This window comes from Neophocaena asiaeorientalis, unplaced genomic scaffold, assembly GCF_003031525.2.
Source record: "Neophocaena asiaeorientalis asiaeorientalis breed wild unplaced genomic scaffold, Neophocaena_asiaeorientalis_V1.1 scaffold504, whole genome shotgun sequence".
NCBI lineage: Eukaryota > Metazoa > Chordata > Mammalia > Artiodactyla > Phocoenidae > Neophocaena > Neophocaena asiaeorientalis.
The window spans coordinates 4,317,286-4,334,987 of record NW_020174438.1 but is presented as its reverse complement, the minus strand read 5'-3'; the positions used below and the strand labels follow the sequence as shown (position 1 = coordinate 4,334,987).

At 54.1% G+C, this 17,702-nt stretch overlaps 1 protein-coding gene across 4 annotated transcripts in view; it reads left to right on the top strand.

Annotated features, from left to right (window-relative positions):
- The window catches only part of AMPD3 (adenosine monophosphate deaminase 3), a 40,288-nt gene that overhangs the window by 13,955 nt on the left and 8,631 nt on the right, over nt 1-17,702 (top strand). For all 4 annotated transcript variants that reach the window (XM_024756954.1, XM_024756955.1, XM_024756953.1 and 1 more), the window contains exons 3-10: nt 929-1,133; nt 4,356-4,518; nt 6,971-7,190; nt 9,058-9,187; nt 13,328-13,522; nt 15,344-15,475; nt 16,011-16,174; nt 16,898-17,024. In XM_024756954.1, the coding sequence (XP_024612722.1) occupies nt 929-1,133; nt 4,356-4,518; nt 6,971-7,190; nt 9,058-9,187; nt 13,328-13,522; nt 15,344-15,475; nt 16,011-16,174; nt 16,898-17,024 (1,336 nt within the window). The remainder of the gene's footprint in view (nt 1-928; nt 1,134-4,355; nt 4,519-6,970; nt 7,191-9,057; nt 9,188-13,327; nt 13,523-15,343; nt 15,476-16,010; nt 16,175-16,897; nt 17,025-17,702) is intronic.

Below are 17,702 nucleotides of genomic sequence, written 5' to 3'. Positions count from 1 at the left end.
TGGGAGAGGGGAGCGCTGATGGCCTCGCCTCCCTGCTGCGTAACTGCCTGGAGATCCCAGGACTCGGGGTGGTGTCATTCGAAACATTACCGATTAGTTAATGAGGAAGGTGAAGGTTCACAAATCAGCAAATAAGCTGAGCTTGTGGCGTTTTAAACCAACCCTGTGCTTACTTCCCCAAGACTTTGTGAAATCGTCTTTTGGTGCCAAGGCGACAGGTCCAGAGAGACCTGAAATTGATGCTGATCAGTCCCTTTCCCATAACAAAGCTACAGATCTGTGCCTGCCCCCAGCAGCGGCCAGGAGGGCACATGCCAGGCTAGAGGAAGGAGCAGCTGGGGTGACAGGGTACCAGGGAGGTGGGAAGCTAAGGGCTAGCTGCACCTTGCCGTGACTTCGTATAAGCCATTTCCCATCTCTGGTCCCCTGACTCTTCCTTTATGAAAACAGGAGGTGGGACTGCTTGATTGTCACAATCTCTTCTGGCTCCAGTGCCCCAAATTATTAACTTTGTGAAGTGCACTGTGACTGAGACGGTTCATATGCTGGGACTCAGAGTTTGGCTTATCTGAAGATAGCATGGTGGTTGATTCGACATCGTGCTCACCTCACCTGCCCTTGGTGTTAGACCCCTGCAGGGTGGTCTGCCCTCTGTCTCCTGAGACATTTGCCTACTTGCATGTTCCACGCACCCTGCAAACGCAGGCCACAGCAGTTCTTAGTGGCCGCAGGGAGGGGTGTCTGGGATATTGCATGCAGAGAGACGAGTGTGAGAGGACGGCATGAACGATTAGAAACTTCTTCACGGTAGGACCAGCACTGCTGATGAATCAGAGCCAAATCCTCCTGCCATGTCCGTAACAGAGACTCTTCATCACTCGCCCCAGTTCGCTGCTTTCGTTCATTTTTCCTTGTCCTCGACTTTTAGAAAGAAAAGTTTTAAGATGATTCGGTCCCAGTCCCTGTCTCTGCAAATGCCGACGCAGCAAGATTGGAAGGGCCCCCCGACAGCCTGCCCAGCCGTGTCTGCCGCAGCTCCTGTGCTCCCCGGAGCCCCTCCCCAGCCCGCACCCGCGCCCTATGCCATGCCTGAGTTCCAGCGGGTCACCATCAGCGGAGACTACTGTGCTGGGGTAAGGCGTCTCTGCAGGGGCTCTGTGAGGGTTGTATGTGCCAAAGCTGGGGTCCCGTGGGGTCACGCCCAGCCCTGAAGCCTGGCCTGGTCTGTGGGTGTCTGGAGGTGGCAGGCAGGAGGCACAGGAGCCTGGAGAGAAGGAGGGTTCTAGGCGAGGTAGCGGGTGTGTGTCTAGGGCGCTGCTCTCCCTGTGAGGAGGGCCTAGGGCTGCAGGTTGGTATACCGTGTGGCCCGTAGGTTCCATATGTGCTCTGGGCCCAGAAACACTGCTCTCTGTCCCTGTAGCCCGTGGGGGACGGTTCCAGCTTGGGCTCTTTAGTGTTCCCAGATCTTGAATGGATTAAGTCCTGGTGTTGATTGGTTTGTGCGAAATCAGTTATTGCCGATTCAGCTCCTCCTCTGTGCTTGGACTGATGTCCTTACATACAGGCTAGACCAGCCAAGCAGGACAAGCAGGTCTTGACAAGAAAGCGAACAAGCTTGGTTTGCACCAAGTCGGTTAACTCAGTCACTGAAAATGTGCTCCTTTCACCTGGTTGGATGATGCATTTTTATTGCTTGTTTCTTGAAGAGAAGTATCACTTAGTGCCAGGTTTGGTTCCATCTCCCTGGCCCTCAACCTGCTACCCTCAGTTGGCCTTGTTATTCTGTCTCTCTTCTTTTTTAACAGTGGTTTTAGAATATATAGTGTATCTGAGAAAGCAAAGTGACTTATTACTCTTCTATACATTTTCTTCTAGCTTAAAAAAATTTGTTTTGAGCAATAGAAAATCCTTGCATTTGGCTTAAAATTTAAAAGGTACAAAAATTATATCAGTCCTCTAGCCACACGATTCCCCTCCTCAGAGGCAATCCTTGGTTTTGGTTTCTGGTGTGTTCTCACATAGATGGCCTGTGTACCTACAGTTTACTATGCCCATGTAGTTGATTTATTTACTTTTACACAAATGGCAGTTACTATACATTATACTGAGCCTGGGTTTTTCATCTAACAGTGCATCTTGGAGATAATGCCATATCAATACATCAAGAACTTCCTTGTTGTTTCTTTTTTACAACTGCATAGTATTCCACTGTGTGGATGAACCATACTTTATTTAAATTCCTTTCTATGCATGGGAATTTTGGTTGGATTGGAAACACAGGCCTTGTCTGGAGATACAGCATCCTGACCAGGAGTCCGTGGTGTCCACCCAGCCTCTGGCATGTGGGCAGAACAGTGGAAGGGGAGACTAGAGGTGGGTTGACAGCCAGCTGAAGAGGGGGAGGGCGTTGGCCTGGTGCATTAACTAGCTCCTTTCAGTCAGTCTCCTGCTTGGCACATTTTAGGGCATCGAGCCCCTGAACTGGTGAGTGGTCCCTAGAGAGCCACCAGTCTATGAGAGGTAGGCTGACCTTGCAGGTCGCCTTGGCCCCCAGTGGGTCAGCCGCCAGCCATGAGGCCTGCAGTGCTTACAGGTTGGCTGGTCTGCTGGGACTCTGAGCACGTCTCTGATACCTCCAGCTGTGGCCTGAGCCCCTTGCCCTGCTGAGTCCCTCAGTCCTGCAGACAGAGTATTTGGCTTTATTGTTGGCAGGGACATATTTGTGTCTACAGTGTTGTCCGCTCACCTATTCCTGTTGCTCTCCTAAGCCATCAGAAAGTGTAAAATGGAATTAACACCCCCTCATGGGGACACCTGGAGTCAGGAAAGGAGAAGCTCCTTCCTTAACAAGAAGCAAGGAAAAAAAAAAAAAAGTAAAAGTATAAAAACGTGCATGGGAAAGATGTATACCAACTTCCTTCCTCTGAGGATGGAGTGGGTGGAGGAGGGCAGAGTTTTAGCTGTTATCTGAGATGATTTATTTATGTAAACATATAAGACATCTGAAACAACAATAAAAAATATTAAAATTGTTAGCTCTGGAAGGTAGATACATGGGCGTCTGTCATGTTATCTTCAGTGCTTGTCTGTAGGTTTACAACATTTCAAAACTAAAAATGATTTTTTTTTTTTACTAAAGCAGAGGGGTCACGGTCCAGGCCCCAGCCTTCCGGCTCTGTGCTCCCTCTTGTACCTCCCTCTGCTGCATCTCATATCCCCTCTTATGAATGACTGTCTCCCCCAGCACGTTCAGATTTCTTCCACACCTGTCCTTCCCAAGAGACAAAGATTAACGAGCCCACTGGAAGGTGGGAATTTATCTCATTTATCTCTGAGCGTGAGGCAGCTCTGGGAAAGCAGAGCATACTTGGGCTTTGGGACTCAGTCAGATCAGGGTCTGAAGTTTTCGTGACTTCCTGTGACTTATCCTCTCTGGGTCTCTGTTTCCCCAGTTGTAAAATGGGTTGCAGTGAGGACCAAAATGAAATCTACGAAAAGGGTCTGTCCCATAACACACAAGTGCTTGTTGACGGGGTGAATGGGGGTGATTACCAGAGGAATCAGAAGCCTGGGGTTGGCAGAGCAGCAGACTGAGCACACAGAAGTTTTTATCTTTACCTACGAAGAAACCATGTATTTTCTCAACTGAAAATGATGCTAACCCTGATCAGGGATACGGTCCAGGCTGTGCCTCTTCTTGGGCCAGGGGCAGCAGCAGCTGGCTTGTGGTTTAATCAGCTGCACTGAGGCTGGCCTGCAGTGTGCAGGCTGGGGTACCTGCCTCTCTCCAGCAGCCCCAAATCTCCTCCTGTGTTAGGGGACCCCAAGACCCCTGCTGGGTTCAGTGATTTGCCGGGAGGACTCCTAGGACTCGGCGCAGAGAGCTGTACTTAGGACTAGGATTTATTACAGGGAAAGGCTGCAGAGCAAAGTCAGCAAAGGGAAGAGGTACGTGAGGCAGAGTCTGGAAGAGGTCAGCAGCAAGCTTCCCAGCAACCCCACCCAGTGGAGTCACCAGAACGCTCTTAATCCATTCAGCATTGAATTGTGACAGCATGTGTGAAGTGTCATCTACCATGGAAGCTCGTTAGAGACTCAGCAGCTACGGTTTTCACTGGGGCTGGCCACACATCTGCAGAGCACATCCCTCAGTTCCAGACTCCCAGAAGGAACTTGGGTGTCCGGCATTAACTATGGTATTTGTACAAACCGTTCAAGCACAGGGAACCACTGGGCCCACAGTGGTGGGAATGCTCCCCAAACCCAAGTTGCCTGCTGCGAGTCAAGGGCTAACCTTGTGGCAGGTCTTGCTAGGTCAGTGGTCTCAGGCCTGCTGTGTGAACCTTTTTCTGCAGATCACCGTGGAGGACTATGAACAGGCCGCCAAGAGCCTGGCCAAGGCCCTGGTGATCCGGGAGAAGTATGCCCGGCTCGCCTACCACCGCTTCCCACGCACCACGGCCCAGTACCTGGGTCACTGGCGGGCAGACGCTGCACCTCTGGAAGAGGGCCTCCCAGGTACGGCGCTGTGGCTGCAGGTGGGCTTTCAAGCAGGGCATGGCCCGAGGGTTGGTGAGGAGGTTTTACTGGTTGGATGTATCTCCCCCAGATGGTGTTTTAAGGGCAGAGCCCTGGTGTTGGCTTCTCCTACACTGATTTTTTTTGCTGGTTTCCCCAAGGATTGATTCCACGTGCACTGTGTGCCTTGCCCTTGGTTGAGCTGTACAAGTTGAGAGAGACAAGGCAGGGGAGGGGGTGAAAGACAGTCCCTGATCTTGGGGGTCCTCCAGGGAGACAGGCAGCCTCATGCTGGATATTTAAACACAATCAGACAGTAAATGCCAAATTGGTGGTGAGGTGGGTGGCGTGTGGGTAAGTAGAGAGGGTGTGTTCCCAGGGCAGGGAAGTTGGCTCTGGAGTCCAACATACCTGCATTCTGATGTAAGCTCCACCACTGTCTTGGGCAAGGAAGGTATTTCTCCAAACCTCAGTTTCTCAGTCTGTAAAGTGGGAATACTAATAATATCTATCCCTTGGGCCAGTTGTGAGGATGAAACGAGAGAATGCACGTGAAGTGGTTGGTGCAGTTCTGGCATCTGGGGAGTGATTGGTAAATAGGAGTTACGTTGATGCTGTGGAGTTTGGGGAAGGAGGGATCAGAGAAGGCAGGATGGTTTCTGGTGGAGTCTGTTTGGCCTGTGAAAGACCCAGGAGCAGTAGAGGCTGTAAGTTAACTAATATGAATGAAGACAACAGGAAACCTCGATCTTGAAAGTTGGTGGTGGGGGATCGGATGAGGGCCTGGTGGTCTGTGCCAGCACCCAGGACCCTGGCTGCCCCCTCGGCGGGGAGTTGGTGCCAAGATGTCTCCTGTCTCTTGCTTTCCTTGAAGCTCTGAGACCTCGACTTTGGGCATCTGTTACTACCTGGGGCCCTGGGTCAGTCTCAGCCCTCCAAAACCCGTTTCCCTGTCTGTCTGAGGGAAGTTGATCCCACCCGCTCCAGTGTTGGCAAGCGCAGGCAGGAATGACTGTCGAAGGTGTACTTTATACAGAACAGAGTCCCCGGGGGCCCGGGTGTGAGTGTGGTGACGTGGAGGCAGTGGTCCCCCCAGGCCTCTGGACTGCGTGTGTCTCACAGGCACTGGCACACATCAGGGACTCCTGAGCTGGCCTGTGGCCATGCCTGAAGTGTGTGTGTGGGGCATCAGTTCCCCACCCCCGTGCTGCTTCAGCCCCTGTGATGCCTCACATCTGCTCTAGGGCAGTCTGTTCCGAGCACTGATGGGGGTCACCCAGGCAGCTACTCCGCCTTCGTTCCTTCCATTGATGAAGATTCTAGGGTTTCCTCCTGCCTGGGGTGGCAGCCAGGCCGCTGGACGCTGTGCGGGGTTGGCTGATGTGCAGAGCTGAAGCCCCCAGTTGTACTCCTGCTCAGCATAACCTGTTCCTTGGCCAGAACAGAGCTTATCGAGAGCCAGGAAGACCCACTATGAGAGTAATGAGAATAATGCCCTACGATGTATTACTGTTTAGAAAGCATCTTCCTCTACCTGCTAGTGCAGCCCTCACAACAGCCCATTAAGGCAGGGTGTCATCCTCAGGTGAGCAGACAGGTTCGGGAGGTAAAGTCGTTTGCTCCAAGTCGTAGCTGGAAAATAGCCAATAGAGGCATTTTCTGGCTCCTGTGGGCTAACAGCCCGCAGCTGTAGGGACAGACAGCTCTGTCTCTGGGGGGGACGCGTTCCCTATTCTGTGCTTATTTGTGGAGGGGATGGCTTCTCCATCTAGCCCCTTAGCCTCCCTGGGCTCAGGAAGATGTGGAAGGGCAGGAACAGTTATTCCCACCGGGGCAGTGCCAGGTTCTGTCTGTTCTCTTATTAGGAGAAGACACAGCTGCCCTTTTTCATAAGCCTCGTGTCCTTGAAGTACCCAGGAAGCTGAAGCTCATTTCAGTTAAAACAGTAAAGGGCCAGCCGTGTGCCAGGGCCCGTTCTAGGGAATGGGTTCACAGCAGTGAACAAAATGAACATATACTACCCAAGATAAAGAAGAGAAATTATTTTACATAGTGGCAAGTGCTGAGGAGACAAAATAAAGCAGGGAAGGGGATATGAGATGTCGGGGGCAGTGGGAGTGGTTAGGTTTTAGATCAGACAACCAGGGCAGGCCTCGGTGGGAACGTGACTTTTTTTTTTTTTTTATTGCGTTACGCGGGCCTCTCACTGTTGTGGCCTCTCCCGTTGCGGAGCACAGGCTCTGGACGCGCAGGCTTAGCGGCCATGGCTCACGGGCCCAGCCGCTCCGCAGCATGTGGGATCTTCCCGGACCGGGGCACGACCCCGTGTCCCCTGCATCGGCAGGCGGACTCTCAACCACTGCACCACCAGGGAAGCCCGGAATGTGACTTTTGAGCCCTGTGAGCTCCTGAGGTGAAGGGCACTTGGCCGTCACTCAATCCTGTTTTGCAGACTTCCACCCTCCCCCACTGCCCCAGGAAGACCCTTACTGCCTGGATGATGCTCCCCGAAACCTGGGCTTCCTGGTCCGCATGCAGGGGGGCATCCTCTACGTGTACGATAACACAAAGATGCTGGAGTGCCAGGAGCCCCACAGCCTGCCCTACCCGGACCTGGAGACCTACACGGTGGACATGAGCCACATCCTGGCTCTCATCACCCATGGCCCCACGTAAGCCCCCCGAGTCTGCCTCTTTGCAGGGGTGCTATCCTGTAGGAAGGGACCGGGAGAGGCCTCTTGCTGTGGGCTTCTCCTCAGCTAAACCACCCCCAGAAAGAGAGTGGTTTCCCCTTTCCCCAGTGCTTTGTGGGTTTCTGCCACAATCTTCCTTCACAGGCTGGCATATTCTTAAAGTTGCTACTACCTGTCCCTTCTGCACGCGCAGGTGTGGGGCATCTGCTTGCCGCTGGCCACCTGTGCACCTTAAAATGGCGGTCACTCCTCCCCCCAGGCAGGACGGCAGCCTTGCAGAGAGTTACCAGCCTAGGGCGTTACTGCAGGTGGGGGAGTGTTGAAGACTGTTGCTTCCTCTGTTGGCTTTTCTGTGTTTCTGGAGGGGAGAGTGCAGGGAGCCTGGGAACTTAGCCACGACCCCCGTGTTGCCTGTAGGCTTGGCTCGAGCTAACCTGGCAGGGAGCTGTCTTCCTGGGCCCTCGCTTCTTGGTGAGCACTTAAGCGAATCAGCAGTGGAGGCTCAGCCTGCCTGGGCCCTGAGCCCCTCTGACAGCGGCTGTGCTGTGAATACCAAGCCAGGACTGGGGTCCGGGGGAGGGGGAGGAAGCTGGTCACGGCTGAGGGACTTATCTCTTGCCCTGCCTTTTGGGGTTCGCTGGAAATGGGGTGATGCCGTGTCTGAGGTGGGAGGATGGGCCCCGAAGGGATGGACAGAGTGGGTCTTGGTCCTCGGTGATCTGAGGGCAGATGTAAGAGCTGGGAGGGGAAAGGGTAGTTCCCGGGAGCTTGCCTCAGCCAAGGAGAGCAGGAGCTTTGAGGGGAAGCCTTGGGGATGGGACTGCTCCCCACGTGTGTGAGCAGTGGCTGTCCTGCCCGGGAGGCTGTCAGGGCGAGTCCCGCTGGGGAAGGGACTGGGTGATATGGCCTTGGGAATCCCGTCCGACCCAGACTCTCCCGTGCTTGGCTCTGGGGCTCATCCAGTTGGTGCTGGTGCGGGGCCGGCAGCTGCTCTTCATGCACGTCCCAGTGACGGGGCGCCAAAGGAGCTGTGTGTGTTTGGGGGCCACAGGGAAGCAGGGTGGCCTGGCTTGTGATTGAAGGCTCCGCGTGGCTGAGGACACAGGCACCTGGCAGTTGGCTGAGAATAGTGGGTGCTCCCACCTGCAGTGGCCTTGCCAGCCGGTGGGGACATCAGTCCTTGCAGAGATGGTAACAACACCCCTACATTTCTAGTCTGCCCATGATGCAGAACATCCTCCCCTCATCCTGAAGCCTCAGAGTTGAGAAGTCTTCAGGTCTCAGGGTTTGGTGGATGTCATTTGGTCACAGGGTGGTTCTCTGCAGCCAAGGTGGGCAGGTCACGCCTTAGGGTTTGACTGTATTATCAATCTTTTGGGCAGAGGTGAAACTCTTTTCAAGGAGTAAAAGGTGGCTGAGGATAGATGGGAGGAAGGAAAGACGGAAGAGCTGAAGGAGGGAGATCTTCCTTGAGTGTCCACTCAGCTGAGTTGGGCCCTTCACACACATAAGCCAGTTTAACCCTTGTTTCAGTCTTGGGCATTGCTGGCTCCATATCTGTTCATGAGAGACAGCAGCTTGGGATGAATTGCCTAAGCCCGTAAGGCTAGAAGTTAAGGAACCTGTGTGGGGTTGCAGTCAGCTCTCTACTGCCCCCATCGACTCACATGGCTGTGGTTCCACACTTCAGCTGGGTCTGCAGAAAGCGGGCCCCTCCGTACCCCTCCCTGCTCCGTCCTGACCTTCCGCCCAGGGGTCGGTCCCCGCAGACACTGGAGGTCTCCAAACTGGAGAGCTTGCTGTGCCTTCTCCTCAACTGTGGTTTCTCCCCCTTCCCAATCTGCAGGAAAACGTATTGTCACCGGCGACTGAACTTTCTGGAATCCAAGTTCAGCCTTCACGAGATGCTAAATGAAATGGCCGAGTTCAAAGAGTTGAAGAGCAACCCTCACCGAGACTTCTATAACGTGAGAAAGGTGCGTTAGCCGGCCGGTGTTCAGAGCCGGTGCCCTAGCCCGTCGGGCTTGGCCCCCTGCGTAGCCTTCCTATGTACAGAGGGAAGACTGGCCAGTTGCCTTCCGTGCGGCAGGCCACGCCTCAGGTGGTACTTGGTATGACATGGTGGAAACCTTTGTCCATGTTGTGTATCTGTTGGAACGTGCCCTCCTCCTTGAGAAATAGGGCATGGCCTATTAAGTGGTTATAAGAGTGGAGACCAGCCTACTTTTACAGTAGAGAATGTATTAAATTTATCATGGATCAAGAAAAGCTATTAAGACCTCTTTGGACTTGGGAGTTTGTGGCCCTGCTTCGTTCTGGATGGGGTGTATTTAAGGAAGAGCATCCGATGTGCCCCCCTCTCTGGCCTTCCCCTAGAGTGGAGAGCACAGGGCCCGCAGCCTGCAGGGGCCGCAGTCGGGGCCGACGTGCAGGTTAAATGATCACGGACTTCCGCTTTGCCATTTTATTCCGTGTGATTAATATACAGCGAGCATGAGATCAGTGCCAAGCGTGGGGCCTTTGATGCCTAATGAGAGTCACTTCCTGTCCACAAGCAGTTCCCAGCCTGTTACTGTTAGTGTGATAGGTGTGTGACCGGGGTGTCTTTCAGGGAGAGGCCAGGACTGAGGTGACTTTGAGTAGGAGTTTGCCAGGCAGAGGGCTGGGCAGGGGGTGGAAGTGATGGCACAGCAGGTAGAGGGAGCTGTGGCTACAAGCAGCAGCAGGGGGAGAGTGGCCTGAGACAGGAGGGAGCGTGAGGGTGCTGGCACAGCTGCAAGGGGTGCAGTGTGGCTGGAGCTCGGGTGGGGGCAGAGGATCGTGGCGGGCTGTGGGGAGTGAGCCTGCAGGTGTGGGTGAGGTTCTGGATCACGCAAGGGCCCACAGGTTTGTCAGAGGCAGCAGGGAGGTGGGCGGGGGTGTGGCGCTGCTCTGGGACAGAAGCTCCGGGAGAAGGGTGGGGTAAGGCTATGCCTGGAGGAGGGGTGGCCACATCTGAACTGAGTCACGGCAGGGTTGTCATGGCCACAGGGGCCTCTGTCCCAGTGCCACCCTCTCCCTGGGGTCAGCTTTGACATGGGAGGGTAGGCCAGAGGAGGTTGTGTCTCCTCTGGGGAGCCCAGCTCAGGCCTCCCTGACCCCCTGCCTGGGAGCACTCAGCAGTACTACGTGGACAGCCTTCTCCAGCGAGGCCCCGAGATCACCTCTGCTAAGCTGCATCCCACTTGGATGGGATCAAGAGCCTCCAGAGTGCAAGTTAGGCTTCTGCTCCTGGGCTCTGAGGCTCATAGAAGAGTCTCGGGGATTTCCAGGCAGAGGTGAAAGGATGTGTGTTAGACACCACCTCCGTGGCATATTCACCTTCAAGCACCATCTGTTTCTTCTCTGTGATCCTCAGGTGCTCAGACAGCTGGGTGCCTCAGTCATTAGGTCAGCTCCTCTCTGCCCTGCCTGAAGGAACCCTACAACGCCCAGATGGGTGTCCAAGAAAACTCCTTGCCCAGCCCTGCGCAGCCCTGCCCTCTGCCCACGTGCGCGCTCCGGGCCTGACTGCTTCCTGCTGCCTGCGCCTGACTGCACTGGCTCCGACACTGTCTGCTTCTAAGGCGGGGCCCCAGTGGGTGTTTGCGCTCTCTGGCCACCATGAGGGCGAGAGTCCTAGGGGGCAGGGGGCGAAGGGGTTGTGGTTACATACCAGAGCCCATCCTCGCGTTCCCTGTCAGTCTGGGGGTTCATGTGCTCTCTGGACAGAGGTGGCCTTGAGCCCCGTGCTCTGACACAGTGGGCTGTTCTCTGGCACCACAGCTATCCATAAACGCACATCCAGGTCAGGCTGTGCCTGCCCCTCCCTACCTCCTGAGTGCTGGCTGCTTCATCTTACCCTGGAAGCCTGTGCTAGGGGAGGAGAGCTGACTTTCTGAAGTTCAGGATGGGCTGGGAGGTGGCCTCCATACTTCCAAGTGGCTGTCAGTGTCACGGGGGCAGGCCAGGGTCCTGCTCTGAGGCAGGAGCTGTGCCTGGCTGTGGGTCAGTGTGGGCGGTACTTGTGAAATTACCTGCAACATCACATCAGGTCATGGGTTATGGCACCATGAGGCCAAACCAGCAGGACTGTGTAACTGAGATGACTGTTTTCTGCTCAGAGCTGAATGTGTTCGCTGCTTGGGAGTTGGGTAAGATTAGGCCTTACCCACTTCGGTTTAAATGTCATATCAGGGATAGCAGATAGGTTTCGTCTTCTGTGCCAAACTTGACCACCTGGGAGCGGCTACCTGAGGCTACTCCCGAAGCTTAGTGAAGAGTGCTGTAATTGATTACCGATGTTTGCCACAGGGGTGGAAATAGTCAGTGTTGGCTTAGGGGCCGGGTATTGGCCAGCCCTGTTTAGAAACTCTACTGTTTGTTTAGACCCAGGTCTTAGATGAAAGCAAGGAATGCTCTTGGGTCTTCTGGTGAGTTGAAAATGCTGACCTCCAAAGACAGGCTCTTTTACTTGTTCCTAAAATAATCACCTTGGTAATTTTGAAGTTTGGATCAGATGTTTCCTGGATTATCCAGTTGTTTTCCTTCCTCATCTAGTGACTCCCGGGGATGAGGACAGGCTGCACCCCCTGCAGTGTGTCATTGCTATGCTAGAGGACAGCAAGAAAGCCCAGAATGTGCTAAGTCATGCTGAGGTAGTTGAGCCCAGCTGTGTCCAGATGAGATTACTCCAGCTGACCTCCGCTTGTGTGTCCCACATGAGCCCAGCCCATCCGTGTTGTGTCTGAGCCTGTGTACTGCGCTTTGGATGACGTTTTAACTTTTGGTGCTTCTTTTCTCTGATGCCTAGTGGTCTGTCTTTCTGGTAGGAGTGGCAGGATTAAGGGCAGGAAGGGCTCTGACGAGTGAGTGATGTTGGTCAGTGATATGGGCTGGCTGATTAAAAAGCTCACAGAGGTTCAATGGATCGGATGTCTGGTTTGGCATGACTTGGAGATGCCTGGCCAGCTGTGAACAGCATTCTTTGGCCTGAGGTCAGCCGCCTCCTCACCCCAGCCCTGGCAGAGCGCCCAGTCAGCTGCAGCAGGGACTGCAGAGTGTGGGCTGGCAGCTGGCAGCACCCTGGTCAGTGAGGCTGCTGCCACCCTCCTGGGGGTACCTCCCTCAGGCCCCTTGGGCTCATGGAAGGGGGTCAGGATGTTCACTGTGACTTCAGGCCATCCCTCAGCTTAGCCAGGGCTCCGTTTCTTTAGGGCTAGTGGCTGAGAGGAATGCTCTGAGGGTTCCAGAGAGGTCAATGGCAAGTGTGGGATTTTGTGGGGCATTAGGTGGGTCCTCAGGTTTCTATGAGGTTGTGGATATCATTGAAACGATTGGAACCTCCCACACCTGTTCATTGGTCCATTCATCCATCCATTGATTCAACGTCATACCAGGCTCTGGGGTAGGCGCTGGAGGCTTAGATGCATCAGACATGGTCCCTGTCCTTGAGGACTGAGCTCCCAGTCTAGTGATGAAGTAGACAGAAAATCATTAGATCAGATTAGAGGACATAAACAGTGATGGGAGTGTCTGTGCTAGAGTCCCAGGTTGGGCAAGGGAAAAAATGATCCGTTGTGCTTGGGGGATCAGGACAGGCTGCCACGTGGAGGAAGTCGTGGGAAATTTCCTGGTGGATGGATCGGTGGGGAGGAGGGAAGGCATGCCAGGCTGAGGACACGTGGTGTCGAATAGTATGGCACCTCGGGCACCTGTAAGTGGGGGTGTCCTGGCTGGAGCAGAAAGCAGGGCAGTGGCAAGGTGAGACTGAAGGCTTGAAGTAAGCCTTGAATCTCAGGCTAAGGAGCTTGGGCTTTATCTTGAACACTTGGGGGCACTGATGATTTGTTAACAGGGATAGTGGCTGGATCTGACCTACATTTAAAAAAGATCTCTTGATGCTGTAAGGAGGGGGACTGGGCAGCAAGGCTAGACGGAGGAAGACCAGTTCCAAAGTCTACGGAGAAATGGGGCGGGGGATCTGGCGTCAGTGCAGGTGCTGAGGCTCTGCGCTCCACACCGAAGCCTGGATGTCCTGGCTCCTGTTGCTGGGGGGAGGTGGCCCAGCTCACGTGCTGGGGGCCACTGTGTTGCAGGTGGACACGCACATCCACGCGGCTGCCTGCATGAACCAGAAGCACCTGCTGCGCTTTATCAAGCATACGTACCAGACGGAGCCCGACAGGACAGTTGCCGAGAAGCGGGGCCGGAAGATCACCCTGCGGCAGGTGTTCGACAGCCTGCACATGGACCCGTACGACCTCACTGTGGACTCGCTGGATGTCCATGCGGTGAGTGAGCTCGGCCAAAGGGCCTCGTGCAGTCCTGGCAGGGGACTCAGCCCCCTGGAAAGGAGCCAGGATTGGGCTTGGAGAGAGGCTGGCCATGTAGGCATCTCTTTTTCTTCTAGCCGTGGATGATACGGAACAGGGTTCTTGGCCTTTCTGATCAATAGAAATTGACTAGAGGCTAGACAAGAAATTTAGGCAAGGCTTTATTGGGGACCCTGCTGCAGCAGGGGGGAGCGAGAACAAACAGCTTCCCTTGCGTGCTCCCTCCCTGAGTGGGGAGTGAGCTTGTACCTTATATGGGGTAAGGGTAGGGATGTGTCCCGGGGTCGGGCGGGAGTGGTGGCTTGGGTGGTTTGCCCACCCCTCTGGTGGTGTTGAGTGCAGGGGGCATGCTCAGTACCCTGCTTTTGCTTCCAACACCCTGTTTTTGCTCCAGGCTCTTCAGAAGTGGCAGTTGGGTTTTTTGGTCTCTTTGTATCTTTTGTCCATAATTTGCCCCAACTGTGCATGCACACAGTTATTTTTAGTCCCATATAGTTTCTTTGCATTTTGCTGCTTGAGGAGACGTTTGTCCAGGTGCAAGTACTGTAGCACTGCAGCAAGGAGTCCCAGGTCCCAGCCTGTCTCATGGGGACTGTGAGAGGTAGTTTGTCCTCAGAGAGTAACAGGGCTGGGAGCAGCCCTGGGACAGGGGAAAAGAGTGTGTGACTTGGTCAGAGAGGTCCCTGTTCTAATTCCACTTAGGAGTTGTGTGCCCTTAAGCAACTCATTTAAGCTTTTATTTCCTTGCTTATAAAATGGTGACTACCACGTGCCTTATTGACATTACGAAGTTATTAAAATACTACCTGATGTTGCAGCTGCTATAGAAAACAGTATGGCAGTTCCTCAGAAAGTTAAATATAGAATTACCATACATTCTAGCCATTCCACTCCTAGGTATGTACCCAAAAGAACTGAAAGCAGGGACTAAAACTGTTACTTGCACGTTAATGCTTATAGCAGCATTATTCACAGTGGCCAAAAAGTGGAAGCAAACCAAGTGTCCATCAACAGATGAATGGATACATAAAATGCACACACACACTGGAATATTATTCAGTCCTAAAAAGGAATAAAGTACTGATATCTGCTACATCCATGGATGAAGCTTGAACACATTATGATAAGTCCAAGAAGCCAGACACAAAAGGACAAATACTGTATGAATCCACTTGTATGAGGCATCTAGAATAGGCAAACTCAGAGACAGAAAAGAGAATGGTGGTTACCAGGGTCTGGGGGAGCTATTGTTTAGTGGGTACAGAGTTTCAGTTTTACAAGATGAAAAGAGTTATGGGGATGGATGGTGGTGATAGTTGCATGGCAACGTGAATGTATTTTATACCACTGAACTGTATACTTAAAAGTGGTTAAGAAGGTAAATTTTGTGTTATGTACATTTCACCACAATAAAAAAATCTTAAACCCGACACTGAATGAGGCAATGTGGAGAAAAGTGCCTTATGACGTCTAAACGGTAATAGGACACACATTATTACTGATGGTTCAGTATTTTCGGCTCACTCAGCCAGCCCTGCTCCTGGAGGCATGAGGCCCTTGATCCTCCTTTACAGAGGGCCTCGCAAAAGGACCCCAGCGCTGGCTGAGTGAGGATGCATGATCCTGGCCCTGGGACTTTCCAGGTTTTCGTGCAAGAACTGACACAGAAGGTATCTTTCAGTGTGGCTCACAGAGGCCACCTTGTAAAGGCCTGGAGGGGTCATGTGTGTGGTGGCTGCAGAACAGCATGGTGATCTGGCTGGTGTCCCTTCTCCCCAGGGCCGGCAGACGTTCCACCGCTTTGACAAGTTCAACTCCAAATACAACCCTGTGGGGGCCAGTGAGCTCCGAGACCTGTATTTGAAAACTGAAAACTACCTGGGAGGAGAGTACTTTGCTCGGATGGTCAAGGTGGGTGAGTCTTGGACCTCTCCAAGCCCTCCTCGGATTCCTGACAGCATCTGCATTCGTGGGGTGGGGACCCCGCAGGGCCTCCTGTCCTCTTCCCCTTCGTGAATCCCCATCCATCCACCATCCAGCTCAGGCGAGGTGCAGGTGCCTGGGTGCCAAGTGCTGTGGCCCTGGCCGCTGACTCCCGAGTGCGCAGGCTGTGCTGTGTGTGGACTGTGCTGACTGCAGGCGAGAGGAGGGGGAGGGTGTCCACCACTGGCCCAACTCTTGGCATCCAGGCTTGCTGCTCTGTGTGTTTGCAGCCTGCACTGGGTATAGGTTAGCCCCATTTGGAGATGCTTCTGCTGTCTGGCCTGGTCATGTGTGTGACTGTGCAGGTCCAAGGCCTTCTCCCCTAGGAAGGTGGAATTAGTGCTGACGTGGCAGCAAGGGGATGTAGATCAGGCCTTCTGAGCCCAGGAGCAGGTGGCTGAGGGAGCTGCAGGATCTAGCAGTTGGGGTGCTCTGGGCTGATCTGAGCTCTTCTTGGTGCCAGGAGGTGGCCCAGGAGCTGGAGGAGAGCAAGTACCAGTACTCAGAGCCACGGCTCTCCATCTACGGCTGCAGTCCTGAGGAGTGGTCCAACCTGGCCCGCTGGTTCATCCAGCACAAAGTCTACTCACCCAACATGCGCTGGATCATCCAGGTGCCCCGGATCTAGTAAGTGAGGCAGCTGCTGTCTACCTGTGTCCTCTGGGGTCGCCAACCTGTCCCACAGGAGCTGCTGAGTCTGTGCTGCTGAGGGACAGGGCCTGTTCCAGTGCTAGCCTAGGCCTCTCTGCCCCAGGGATTTTCCTACAGGGCGGGGTGGTTGGCAAAGACGTCCTTGTGACACTTCAACTCTGTTCTTTGAAGAACATACATGTGCAGAGGCCTGGTAGGAACTACTGCCCATCTTCTTGTCACTGTGGTTTGAGGATGGGCTATCCTTTTGGGTGAGGCCCAGGGTCTGAATGACCTGATGTCGGGGGGGCGGCCTACACTGCTGGCCCTCTTCCTGGATATGACTCAGACCACCACTGTCCTCTCCAGTCTGGCCAATGTGGCCCCTGGATGGGCCTGGGACACGTGGTTTAGGGGAACTGAGCTGAGGGGAGAGAGTTGGATCAGCCTGAATCCCAGCGCCCCACTCCCAGATTGGCCTCTAGCTGGAGAAAGCTCTCTGATGGGTATCGGTAGGTGTTGAGTGTGCCTCCAATGCCTAGTGTTGCAGAACTTGGCGAGGAGGGGAGGATCTGTATTGGAGCCCTACCTCTGAGTCTACCCTGGGTGTTTAAATGGGGATCTGTGCTGCCTGAGGGATGGGACTGGGGAGGCTGGTCTCTGATGGGCCAAGGGGGCTGTTGGGTCCACCTTGATCAGCAAGTCTCCGCTTTCCCCCAGTGACATATTTAGGTCAAAGAAGCTGCTGCCAAGCTTTGGGAAGATGCTGGAGAACATCTTCCTGCCCCTTTTTGAGGCCACCATTAATCCTCAGGATCACCGAGAGCTTCACCTCTTCCTCAGATATGTAAGCGTGGGTGGCGCCCAGGCAGTGTGCCCAGTGAGGGAGGGACGAGAGGAATGCCGGGGTGGGAGTGGGGGGTTGGGTCAGCCTTCCCTTCTAAGATCCTGTCACTGGTGTGCCCCAGGCATGAGGCGGCCAGCCCAAGAAGCTGAATTTCTAGAATAATGAGCCTGCTCCTCTGGGGCAGCCCTGCGGGCATGGGTGGGGTGCTGGGAAGGCAGCGGTGAGGCAGAAAGACTGAGGAGTTAGTTCCTGACCAGGTGGGGCTGGAAGGACTGGCCTCTGTCCCAGCTGTAGCCTCAGGTTGTTACAAATGCAGACATTTCAGGCTCCTGCTTTTGCTTAGAAACCAATGGTCCTCCCACCTTGTCTGGTTAAGCACACAAGCCCCACAAAATATATTTATCTGGTTAGTTGTGGGAGAGGGTGAGAAGGGTGGAAGAGAGACTTAACCAGAAAGGGCATCAGGCGGGTAGGAGCTGGTCCCGCCCCCTGGGTGCCCAGAATAGAGTTGGCTGCAGGTGGTGAGAAGCAAGTTCAGTGCCTGGTAGAGTTTATGGGGATGGTTTCTGACAGTGAGGGAGGTGGGGAAGATACCAGAGGGCTGGGAGTGGGGGAGGGAGGGGTGACTGAGTGAGTGTGTGTGTGTGTGTGTGTGTGTGTGTGTGTGTGTGTGTGTGT